The following is a 12,613-nucleotide window of genomic DNA, read 5'->3' as shown; positions in this document are numbered from 1 at the left end:
AACAAATCTCGTTATCCCGAATGTTCGCTACGGACCCAATTTCATTTTCGGATAAACGAACATTCAGAACAACGAATCCTATTTCATTTTCGGATTAACGAACCTTCGGAATAACGAACCTTCGTAATACCGCCACAAATGTTCGGATTATAACGAACCCTTTTTCATTTTCGGATTCTCTAGGTATTATAGGGAATTTGTGTGTTTCGGATTAACGAACCTTCTGTCAGCTTTAAACGGGTATGTGCGTGATTCTGTATAGGTGCGTGTTTTCATTTAATTTTCATTCCTTGATATCTCCATTTTTAAAACTTTTTGTAATGGAGTATACGCTGATGAAAACATTATCAAGTCGCGACTCGACCACTCACCTATCATCTTAACCCATCTCCGCACACACGTACTCTCTAAAAAAATCGAGTGAAAATATTCACTCTTAAAGAAGTGAATACAAAAAGAGTGAATTTAGTGTGAAATTGGAGTGAATTTTGAATGCAAAGTTCATTTTCACTCATTTTGGAGTGACCTCAGGGATCACTCGAAGAATTTGGAGTGATCCCTGAGGTCACTCTAAAACGAGTGAAAATGAACATTTTCACTCAAAATTCACTCGAAATTCACTCGAAATTCACTCTTTTTTGTATTCACTCCTTTAAGGGTGAATATTTTCACTCGATTTTTTTAGAGAGATTCAAAAAAGCAGATATTTTTTCTTTCATCACAATAATGTCAGGAGTAGATATAAAATTCATCAATTCCACAATCATAATAGAGATTACGATTGTATTCCAGTTCGTGAATCGTGTGTTCTTGTGTTTGTAATTATGTGTTTACATGCACCTCAACATAACACCATTTTTTCAACATATACATATGGTTACAATTCGTTATTCCGAAGGTTCTTTAGGCCGAAGATTCGTTGTTCCGAAGATTCGTTATTCCAAAGGTTCGTTCTTCCGAAGGTTCATTAATCCGAAAATGCAATAAGGTTCGTTATTCCGAAGGTTCGTTAATCCGAAAATGAAATAAAAGCTCGTTATACCGAAGGTTCGTTACGGACCCTATTTCATTTTCGGATCAACGGACCTTCGGAATAACGAACCCTATTTCATTTTTGGATTACCGAACCTTCGAAATAACGCCACAAAATGTTCGGATTAACGAACCTTCGGAATAACGAACAGTACCCTATTATAAATTATATGAACTAACGAACCATCATAAAATCGAACCTTCATTTCGGATTGGCAAACCTTCGGAGAATTTAATAGGCCATATCATTCATCATTTTCGGATTCACGAACCTTTGGAATAAAGCACTTTCAGAGCAACACGCTCTAAAACCACTCTTTTTATTCGGGCATTGGGAGAAAGTTCAGAAAAGAATAATCTTTGAGGTATAAGAAATCAGTTTCATTCTTATTCGACACTATCGATGATTTCTAGGCGTGGTGTTCATTTTCCGACAAAAAAAAAAAAGAAGAAGAAGAAGGAGGTTCGTTATGCCGATGGTTCGTTATTGCAAATCCGATACACGCAGATTCCCTCTGCCGACTATATAGAAGTTTGTCAATCCGAAAATAATCAACAAGGTTCGTTTATCCCACTTGTGGCATTATTCCGAAGGTTCGTTTCTCTGGAAATGAAATAAGATTCGTTGATCAGAGAATGAATCACGTCGTACGAAACTTTTTCTGATAAACGAACTTGCAGTATACCGAATCAATTTTCGTTATCAAATGAACGAACCTTCGATCCTTTCTTCCTCTCATTTTTTTATATATTTATTTCTTTTTTTATTATCGAACCTTCTGGTTATTAGGGATAATCAAAAAAAGACAAAATCTTTAAGGCAAGATAAGTTAACATACATGGTTCGACATACTATAGTTTACTTTTTATCGAGGAGTATTCATATAGCAGTGAGTGATATCTTACAAGGAGGTATGGAAAACGTGGAGATATAATCGTAACAAATAAGTATAGTATCTTTTGGTTTAGAATGGTTGATTTCTTTCAGGCACGGTATGCATTATTCCGTTGAAAGGAAATTCTGATGTTTCGTTATTTCGGGTGCATGTACGTCACGATACCGACACCCACGAGTCATATTTACATAATATACAGTCCAGGAGTCATACACCTCACGAGTCATATACAGCCCTGAGTTCGACATAGATGATGTCCACTGGCGGGGAGGGAAAATACCGAATGTTCCATCCGAAGGGTTTGAAATGCTATTGAGGGAGGTTATAAGTCCCGAGACGAAGTCGAGGAACTTACAGCCTCCCGAAATAGTGTTTCAAACCCTGATGGTGGAATGTTTGGTACATGTTCCCGACAACGAAAGTCATTATCTGTTAGATTAGGCCTATAGCTATGGGTTAGTCAAATTATCATACTTTCATACGCATTACAATTATCGGTCATCTGCTTTAATTTTCACATTGTACGGAATAGGCAAATTTATATCCTATCGATTGCGTGAAAAAATATGATCGTTCAATCGTTTGGTATCGTTTGTCATTTCTTACGTGAAAATGTTTTCCCATGGGAGAGCATTACAAAAATGCTCTGCCCATGGGCGAACATAACCAATGTGCCTCCATCACGTGACTGTGTTTAGTCAATCAATCAAAACCGGTATTTGAATAACCCATTTAACGTGAGCAAAAAAGGCCTAACGAGACCGACACATTAAATCCCGTGTTGTATATCCATCGAACTCGTGGACTGTTTTTATTTATGTCGAACTCGTGAGCCGTTTTCACCGAGTGTCGAACTCATGAACTTCATTTGCCCAGCGTCGAACTCGTGGGCTCTATGACTCGTGACCTGTATGACTCATGGACCTGTTTTCAATGTCGAACTCGTGGGCTGTATGAGTCGTGGGTGTCGTTCTCGTGGGATGATCCCGTTATTTCGAATCTGAAACACGCAAAATCTCCAGATGTTTGTTAAAGAAAATGTAAGGATTCGTTAATACGAATATTACTGTGGCATTATCCCCAGGGTTTGTAAATCTGAGAAAAAGTTTGTTAATCTTAGAACGAACTCTCATGTATAGGTATGCGTGGCACGAAACTTATGGCCTATTAGTTTCGGGATTGCGGAATCTTCAGAATTACACATTGTGTTTCGCTTTCGAATCAACAAACCTTCAAAATTACTTAACTTTTCTTCTTCTTTTTCCATATTTTGTTAAGCGAACCTTCGGAAAACCGAAACTTTTTTTTTCTCTCTTTCATTTTTTTTTCTTTACGAAAAAACAAAAACAAAAACAAAAACAAAAACAAAAAACTTCGGATTGTGAACTGTGAGAAACGAACAGTTACTGTTGTTTTTTCCCCGATCAGTGGTGATAATTGAGGTAAGATATAATTCAGTAGAAAAGAAAATAAGGCACACAAAAAACAAAGCTATTTGAATCCTGACATCAATTAATGTTTTTTTCTTTTTACCGATAAATGAAAGATCAGACAGATAAGAAATGAGAGGAAAAAGAAAAAATAGCCTGTGATAACGAATCATATTAAATGTTTGACATCCTTGGTCTTCGCCCTCGGTCTTCGATTTGCTTTCCTTACCTGTCCATCCCGGGTCCCCCAGGCCCCAGACTGTTTATAACCTCCAGGAATGCACCAGTGCGCGCGGTTTCCTTTGTTGAATGCTCCCTATTCTACCGCCCCACCCTTCCCCCAAGTCTGGCACCTTGCCATCGTGGGATTTTTCATGTTTTCCTTCTTGGTCAAGTTGGTGTTCACAACTTTGTCTACGTGACTGCGTTCTGTTTTGTTTCTCCGAATTCGCTGCGTGCTCTACAGACACGTGGTGCACAAACAGTTACAGTACTGTATGGCTGTTTACAAGGGGGTCACCTATACTCACCTGCAAACAGCTTGTAAACGGCGAGCAGAAAACGGCAGTTTCCTCTGCTGTGGCTACTTTTACTGCCAAAATATTGGGCTTTGTCACTACGGAATATTATTCACACACAAATTGCAATGGAATAAATATTCAAGTACATTGTATAACTACTCGTACTTCCGATCATAGCGATCTCTCGAGTGTTCGTGTTTCATCGAAAAGTAAGTGTTCGAAAGTTGTTGAAACTGCGTAGCAGCGCTAGACAGTCGTTAGTTTAGGGCTTCCGTATGCTCGATTTTTATGGGTTTATTGATATTGGAGCTCAGGGAAAATATGGGGGAAAAGGATGACTTCAAAATAATTTGCTTGCCCGATTCGGTCAAGCATTTTTTTCCTTGTTCCAAAACGCTTGCCCAACTTTACTACTAGTATGAGAAAGTGTGTGATAGATTGAAGTTTACTTCACATGTCATGATCGTACTGTACAAACTCAAAGAAAAAAAAATTACTCGCAATTTTCCTGAAAGTGAGATCGAACAAAAACTTTGAAAAGATAAAATTAGATTTAAAAATGTCATGATCGTGCTGGAGAGAGCCCAAAGAATTTGCTAGATTGTATATTTGTAGACAAATCACACGCAGTTTTGCCGAGCATGATTTCCAAAGAATTGAACAAAACTTTGTCATGATCGTGCTGTGACAGAGCTCAAAGAATTCGTAAAGTGCAAACAAGTCAAACGCAGTTTTGCTGATGCTGAGATCGAAAGAAAGTGTATCATGTTTATTAATACGATCGTGAGAACTCAAAAATTGAAACGCACCGTTACTAACCCCGCGTGACACACTCGAGCGAGCCGCCCAAATACACTACAACATGATACATGTACAACAAGGTTTGTAACTAGATTTTCAGCGCCAGCGTACGAGTGTATCGTGCATGCATCATTAACGTTACAAAGGTTGTGCCACAGAGATCCGATCGACGGGGAAAAGATGTGCGTGCACCACTTCAGTATCTGCCCGTAGTTGCGTGCACACGAAGAATGAATCATGCCCGTCCTACCGCGGCAGGACGATCAGCGTCCTACCGCGTTCCTCCGCACGATTTTTTTCCCCTGCCGCTGCGCGAGGAAAAAAACGTTCAGCGCGTATTACGCGTTCGGCAATCGTCCTACCGCAAATTTGCGGGATCCCGCGGTAGAACGCTAGTGAGAATAAATATCCCTTCCCTTAGGTTATCTAAGCATAGATAGATTATGATACATTATAAAATAGATTAGCCATAGCAAGAACTTGCTTACAGATAACGTTGCAAAATAAAAACCCCGTCATTGAATGGAATGTCCCAGAGCTACCTCCGGGGGCTCGAGGACGTTATGGACACGTCGATTTGCAAGTGGGTAAGATGTGATTACAGATGGGTTGAAATGAAGAGGATTTATGAATAAAATACACAAAAAAATAATATTTTTTCATAATTCATTCACAGCTCATTATTTCCTTTCATAAAATTCACATAAACTAGTGCTGTATTGAGTCAACTAAGTGCACATTCGCACGAGTGTACACGCATCAACCCTCCTGCCTAGTGGGAATGACACAGGCAGTTTTTCTATGACGTATGAATGCCCTTCGCGTGTAGATCGCGCCGTAGGGAAGATCGCGGCCAAGTTACTAGGCAGGCATGAAATTACAGATTACACAGAGGCCCATGCATGGATGGGTTAAGATGCAGTTCCAAGAGCATCCAAGTGCTAAACTTGGAAGAATCAGACCCGTGACTTACAACAATCCACATTTCTCTGTGACCACTTGACGAAATTCAATGGGGTTTTCAGCAAAATATAGCTAAGATGTTATATTTCAAGACCCTGAAACAACATGCAGATAGTTTAATCATATTAGACGTAATCAATGCGAAAATCCGGTTGTAATTTTTTTTGGGGAGACATACTGTACATGTACCATACCAACATCCCACTGCTGAATGTACCACACACAAACTCACCTTGGCCCGGTACTCTTTGGAAAAATCTTTGCCCTCTCCCTTCTCCTTGCCGTCAGTCTTTGACTCAATACTGCTGACTATACGCCACGATGCACGCCTCGCTCCAATCACATTCTTGTACGCTACTGATAGGAGATTCCTCTCTTCTACAGACAGATCTTCAGTTGATTCTGCTACGTGTTTCATGTTCTCAACCATTTCTGAGAAGAAAAGAAAGGCAAGGGGAACAGTTTACCGGTATGTACAATGTAGGATCGAGTCAAAACTTAACGATCCCAATAAATACATGTAGTGCCTTGTGCCACAAAAGTGAATAAAAATGTATGTTCACTCCCGACAAAAGGTTGCTGCATCATATTAAACTTGGTCCCTCTCTACAATCTCATAACACCTCTCACTCAACCAACTACATAATGTACCTGGTAGAGCAATTAAACTTTGAAGCCTCAACCTTCTTTTAGACTCATTACATTCTGCTATGTACAATTCAAATATTCAGGATTGTGCCTCAACTTTTTTTTTTCTCATAAAAACATTTGACAATCTTTTTGTAGCCACTATGCAAAATTAATACTATCAATGGACTTTTCCCTGCATGACCAAACATGACAACTTTCACATGACAATTTCAACAAGCGTAACAGGACTGCAATTGACAACTAAAACTTGAAAATCCTTTGGTAGGCCATCTCAAAATTTTGGTATCCAAAATGAGTGAACAGTTCACAGATTTTCCAAATACTTTGAAGACAAACCGGCCACTAACCACAACTTGGAATTATATTTAGATGACTAAAAATTTGTTGCTTTAGACAGTTTAAAATATCAGGTCAAATATCACAGTAAATCTCACTACACTGTATATCAAGTAGTCATACACACTGATACAATTATTAAATCATTATACAATCATACTCATGTGAAAAATCACAAAATCTTCTAGAATTGTCTAAATTCATTGCCTCATATAGTTCAATAGATAGCCTGATCAACATCTTGGGTGTACACTGTACATCCGGGGATGTAGTAGACAGAATTAATTTTGTAATAGTATACATGCCAGATCAATTGACCAAGCCATTTGCATTTGAGTGATATGGACTTGAAACTGAATACTGTATAAGTGGTTTCTTTCGCGGTGGTTTTATTTTCGCACTTTTCGCGCTTTGAGGTTGAACCGCGAATTTAACACCACGCGAAAATGTTTTGAACCCGTGGCTTGTTACAACGCTATCATTACCGACCGCGAATTTAAACACACGCGAAAAAGTCGGCACCGATGGAAACCGCGAAAGTTTCTGTACGCGAAAGAAACCACTTTTACAGTACCAGATATGTACCATCAGTATCACTTCACACATGACCTGTGACTCATCTTTTGTATCAAACACCGTATTAAAGCTTTTATCAGAACATGAGTATACATGTAGAAATACACACACACACACATATTTACATGTCCATTCAGATATACTGTACATGTACAATACATTGTATACATGTATGTACATGTATGTACATTATCCTCAAAGTCTTCACACGTCAGACAGTACTCAATAATATTAACATGCAGTTTTATCATGCCTAAATAGATGTTTCGCCTACAATTGTATTCTGCAACGACTACATTTGTAGGCAGTCGAGGGTTCATCTGTATACAAATGGCACCGGTCACACTGAGCATAATGCTCCATGACTCTCATGCATCAGCACACTGGTGAATCCTATGTAGGCAGGAGGCACTTATGCACGCTTTGAAGCCGTCAGTGTATGAATGTATAAATGAATGAATGCCCTGTGGGTGGGTATTACTGTGCAGTACTCTGACATCAGGGGGGAACAATTTTCCAGCACACTTCCTCAATGCAGTTTAGTTTCAATTACAGAGTAAAAATTTCATAGGAGAAGAACAGGTAATCACTGCAACCATCTTTAATCATGAATATTTCAAGTTGATGTTCAGTGTAATACCAATTCTCAAGGGATCAGTACAATGTACCGCATATCAAACTTCTCCTTGGAGCCATTTCTATTTCCCAAGAAAATCAAACTTTTGACTGTTTGTTCCAATGAACATGCTTTATAACCATTTTGGCTAATGAATACACATTGTACACTGTAGGTCTTATTATGTTCAATGAATTATATACATTGTATATCTAAAAGTACACTGTTTTTTATACCCTGCAGGGAATAATTTTCCTGGTATCGCATCGCAATTTGCTATGCATTTTTACACCACTGCTACACAAATTAACTTTTGTATAGCAGTTTACTTCCATAGAAGTGTACAGGATACCATGTGAAATATTGTTCATCAGCTGAAATTGCTAATCAAATTTGAGTTCCAAAATTATTCCCTGCCCTGGTACAGATTATTATTTTACAGTATACAATGTACCTGTACAATATGTTTTAACATTACCAAAAGGAACATTTATGGCCAAAAATGAAACATTTCTTTTGTTTTATATATATTAGTATGACATACAAAATGTAACTGCCTTAATTTTCTGTCATGTCTACTACTGCATATTCAAACTTGTTTTTGGTAATTCCTCAGTAAGAAAGTTACTGCAAGGTTTTTCTGGTTTACTAAATCTGTGCGCCTATTAAAACAGTACACAAACATTTCACCAACATAATAGGAAGCTGTACCAGTATAAATGCTTTTCATGATGTAAACACTCTTGTAATGATGTAGGGTCTACATACATTGTACATACTGTACATGTACTTTGGTCAAAACACAATATACAAGGGGAAAGAATACAAATCTGCCAGGACACAAATGGGGTTGACTTGATAACTGCCTCCTCTCCCCCCAGCTGATGAGCATATTTTCAGAGAACGAGGAAGTGTCAGTTGGAGTGCATATTTTCCTACTGCTCAGCACACACTGCAAAAGAGCCCTTGTATGCATACGTAATTGTACTGTACATGTACAATTGTACAGAGACTACAGATGCCTGATGCCTTCCTCGAGTCAATAAGTACTACATGGTAACTGATTTTGGGTTGGAAGACATTTTTGCCCAGCTGCAGTCTCTGCAATTAGTGTCCCACTCTCCCATTCGTAAGCATGAGACGCTGCAATGCCAGTCGACTCACAGTCTACACTCCCACACTTAATATTGTACTTGCACAGATACCAATACAGGACTGGGAGGGAAACATGCTTGGTCTGTTGATTTGCTACCTGAATGCTCAATCACAGCTTGAAAGCTGGCAGAGATAAAACATGTACCGGTACTCTCCTTCTCTCAACACAGTTGGCATACTGTAGAAGTAACTGCTGCTGCCCAGCAGCTGTACAGGGCAAGGTTCTGTGGCAGTAATTTTGTCTAATGGCTGAAGAATGCGGTTTAAGGGATTGATTGGTTTAGAATTTTACTTTCAGTGCATACACGTAACCCCTTGTGAAACAATCTAACAAGACAAGCGACAGTCTCGTGCAAAGAAAAATTTTGACAAAGCAATCTCATTTACACAATTTTGTTTAGAACTGCCCTAAAAATCCAGCATTACATTTTGTCTATGAGCATGAATGATGGCAAGTATTGCACTCTTTTGCAGAAATGCCATGAAGCCACCAAAGTTCTACTACAAAACCCAACACAGTACCAAAGAAATGAAGGATTTAAAGAATATTAAAATATACAATTTTTATACTACTTTCAACAGCGTTATTCTTCACTCGGTATTCATCATTTTATCTGTACCCAAGAAGATGTTTTACAATTTGTATTTCCTTTTATAGTGTGGTCTGCATTGTGGAATTCACTACCAAATTACAATGTATAATGGCATTAAAGAGATGTTGTATGCTTTTACACGAAGATCATGGAGACCAATATTCAGATATCAAAAAGTAGAGACAAAACAAACACAAACAGGGAGTCTGACTTTACTTGTAACTTCTAAACCAGCAAGAGCTAAATGCACCTTGCATTAGTTTCAGAAAGAAAAAGAAAAATCATTCGAAGGCAGAATTCTGATTCAATGTGAAAGACGTGCTCCATAATCTGCATGCAGCAGCATCCTCGAAACTGGTGTACTGATGATAGAGCCGGATGCCTTCTCCCAGTTTTCCTCGCTTTTTGTAATCATAATCATGATTTCAGAGCAATAAAGAGTCTATTAAGTGGCTTTTCTGTCTGCAGATGTGCAATTTTATCATATTTTGTCTTTTGGATATTGAGTTCTGTACTGCATCTATTACACAAAAATGACCCGAAAAATTTTTGCTTGAAGTCGTGCTCTCACATGCAACATGTAAAAATCCACTTACAATTTGTAAATATGGGGAAATGCCTGCAAATCACTATCAAATTTGTAAGATTTGTAACACTATACAGAGGTGTTTGGGGTTTTTTTTTTTGTCAAATACACATACACAACAGTGACAAAAGAACATGTCAGTGAAGATGCATGTGGAAAGAGACCACAACAAAACAAATCAATCATCAATCACATTGATTTTTTCCCCCTTCACCTTGAATGCTTTATAGCATAATGTGCATTACACTGTATATTTTATGAAACCACTAGGCACAACTTTGAGACTGTGAATTAACCTGTTCCTTACGGGAACCTGGTCCTGTGGGAGTAACTATACAGCAACCTGGTATACCAGGTTCCCAAGATAAAGACAAGAGTGCCTGCTTTCGTGGCCTAAATTCATGTTTCTTTGTGTTGTAATGCCGAGAAAAATGAGTTTGATAAAAAGATAAGAGTTGATTCTATAACCATATGTTTTCTTTCTGTTGGAAAAGAGCGGATCACAGTATTATTCGCCTCTTGTTCTGCTATAAAACTCGTACAGCTGTATGGACTACGGACATGTACATAGCGATCAAAGCTGAGCTCAGTAGATTTCTGTGTTCGCTGGCCCCAGTCATCCCATTCAGGAGCGTGGTTTTGTGTAGAACAAAAGAGTTTGTGAGCGCATCAGCGCACGGTCTATTCATACCTCGCGCCTGATCGATATTTTCATTGTTTGACAGCACATGTACTGTACAATGTACATTACACACTAGCGCGAAAATAAAAGCACGCGAATATTTTTGCTTGCCATATGTGCCTGTGCGTGATGTCTTGATTCCGCGGAATTAAAAACACGCGAAACTCTTCCAACCCGGCCAAGCGCGAAAAATTAGTCACGCTAAAATATCCACTTTTACAGTATTTTATACATTGTAGGCATGCCCCCATTATTTAAGCAGACATATTTCAAATATACTTCTAATAGTTGGGACACTATCCACGCAGATATGAGACATCCACATGACTATCAAAATGTTATTCACAAGCTCCAAAGAAGTTGATTGTGACAAAATTAACTTCTATCCAGTATTACGGTACCTGTAATTTCCATTTTGGTACAAATCAGCTCTGTGCACCTTGTACATGTACTTTCCTTTACTTGTAGGTCTGAGTGTATACAACAATGTGTATGTCTATACTGCATGTGGGTAGGGAGAGCAGATACAGATTCACTATGGAGTCTACAGCTGTACACATGTTGTTCAGTGTAAATGCTATACGTATAGTGTTACCTGCAACTCTATATCTGTTTTGTTTTGTTTTGTTTTATTCTTCAGCTTCTGCTGCCCCACCTCTTCATCATCTTGGTCATTTCTGTAGCATTAAGAAAATCTCTAAATTGTATGTGGATTATGCATTCAGATGCACTTCTTAGCGGGGAAAAAAATCAGTGCATACATTTTGTACAGTTCATACTTTTTCAGACACACCTGTTGTAATGCCAAGGAATAGTTCTGTTTATCATCCCACGCAAAAATTAATTCTTACAATGTACATGTAATTGGTATGATCAAAGGTAATGGTGCAGGTACAAATGGTGTACACCATGGTATAAATTACACACAAACCCACTTTTCCCTTGTCACACATCATTACAGTACCTACATGTAATTGCCTCTAAGCACAGCAAGCGAAACCTACAAAATGTACTTCAAGTTGTAGATTATTTAACCTCATGGGCTTTTCTAGATTCATGGCCAAAGAGTGTAGCATTTACAATATACCATACAAACGTACATTTGTACTTCTGATCTTTTCATAAATGTACATGTACATGATGATGTACATGTACAATTGTATGTCTGTCAAACTGTGATCCTACAATGTAGTATTCACCCAGACGTATGGTAACAATGGACAATTCAGTCTAGATGAGTTCATTTGCATGAGTAAATCCATAAAGGTTTTGAGCAAAGTATTTCAACAGTAAATCTGCACTGATACTGATTCATAATGGTTCGATACATGCATCATTTCTATCATTTTCATCTCCATTTACGGAATAGCTTATTGTCTGATAAAACGTATGTATAATACCTACCAAAAGAGAATTTTTGAAGAAATTTGTAACTGCCATGAACCTCCATTCACAATTGAGAAAAATCCAACGACAGCTTGTAATAATATTATCACTGAGTGATGGAGTCAAAAGTACCTGTGACAATCAGATATTTCTCTACAATTCATATAAAACAAGAACAAAAATCAAAAGGCAGTTATACCTTGTACAAGTTCAAAAGGAAAAACAAAACAAACACAAGCAAACACAATTGTACATGTGTAGTTTTGATAGCATTTGACATCACAGCAAATGGAAACTTGATGTCAGAGTGAAGTCTGGTACAGGCCAGAGTTAATGTCATAACTCCTCGGATGTCATTATAGCCGACTGTCAACTAGTACAAGAGCATT

At 38.2% G+C, this 12,613-nt stretch overlaps 1 protein-coding gene across 2 annotated transcripts in view; it reads right to left on the bottom strand.

Annotated features, from left to right (window-relative positions):
* LOC139719654 (uncharacterized) overlaps positions 1-12,613 on the bottom strand; it is a 48,862-nt gene that overhangs the window by 18,346 nt on the left and 17,903 nt on the right. For both annotated transcript variants that reach the window (XM_071631058.1, XM_071631060.1), the window contains exon 2: positions 5,876-6,075. In XM_071631058.1, coding sequence (XP_071487159.1) covers positions 5,876-6,075 — 200 coding nt within the window. The remainder of the gene's footprint in view (positions 1-5,875; positions 6,076-12,613) is intronic.

This window comes from Diadema antillarum, unplaced genomic scaffold (genome assembly GCF_040938485.1).
Source record: "Diadema antillarum isolate AM-2024a unplaced genomic scaffold, OU_Dant_1.0 scf00000112, whole genome shotgun sequence".
In the NCBI taxonomy this organism is placed as follows: domain Eukaryota; kingdom Metazoa; phylum Echinodermata; class Echinoidea; order Diadematoida; family Diadematidae; genus Diadema; species Diadema antillarum.
Note: the sequence above shows the minus strand (reverse complement) of the source record. Positions and strands in the feature narration are given on the sequence as shown.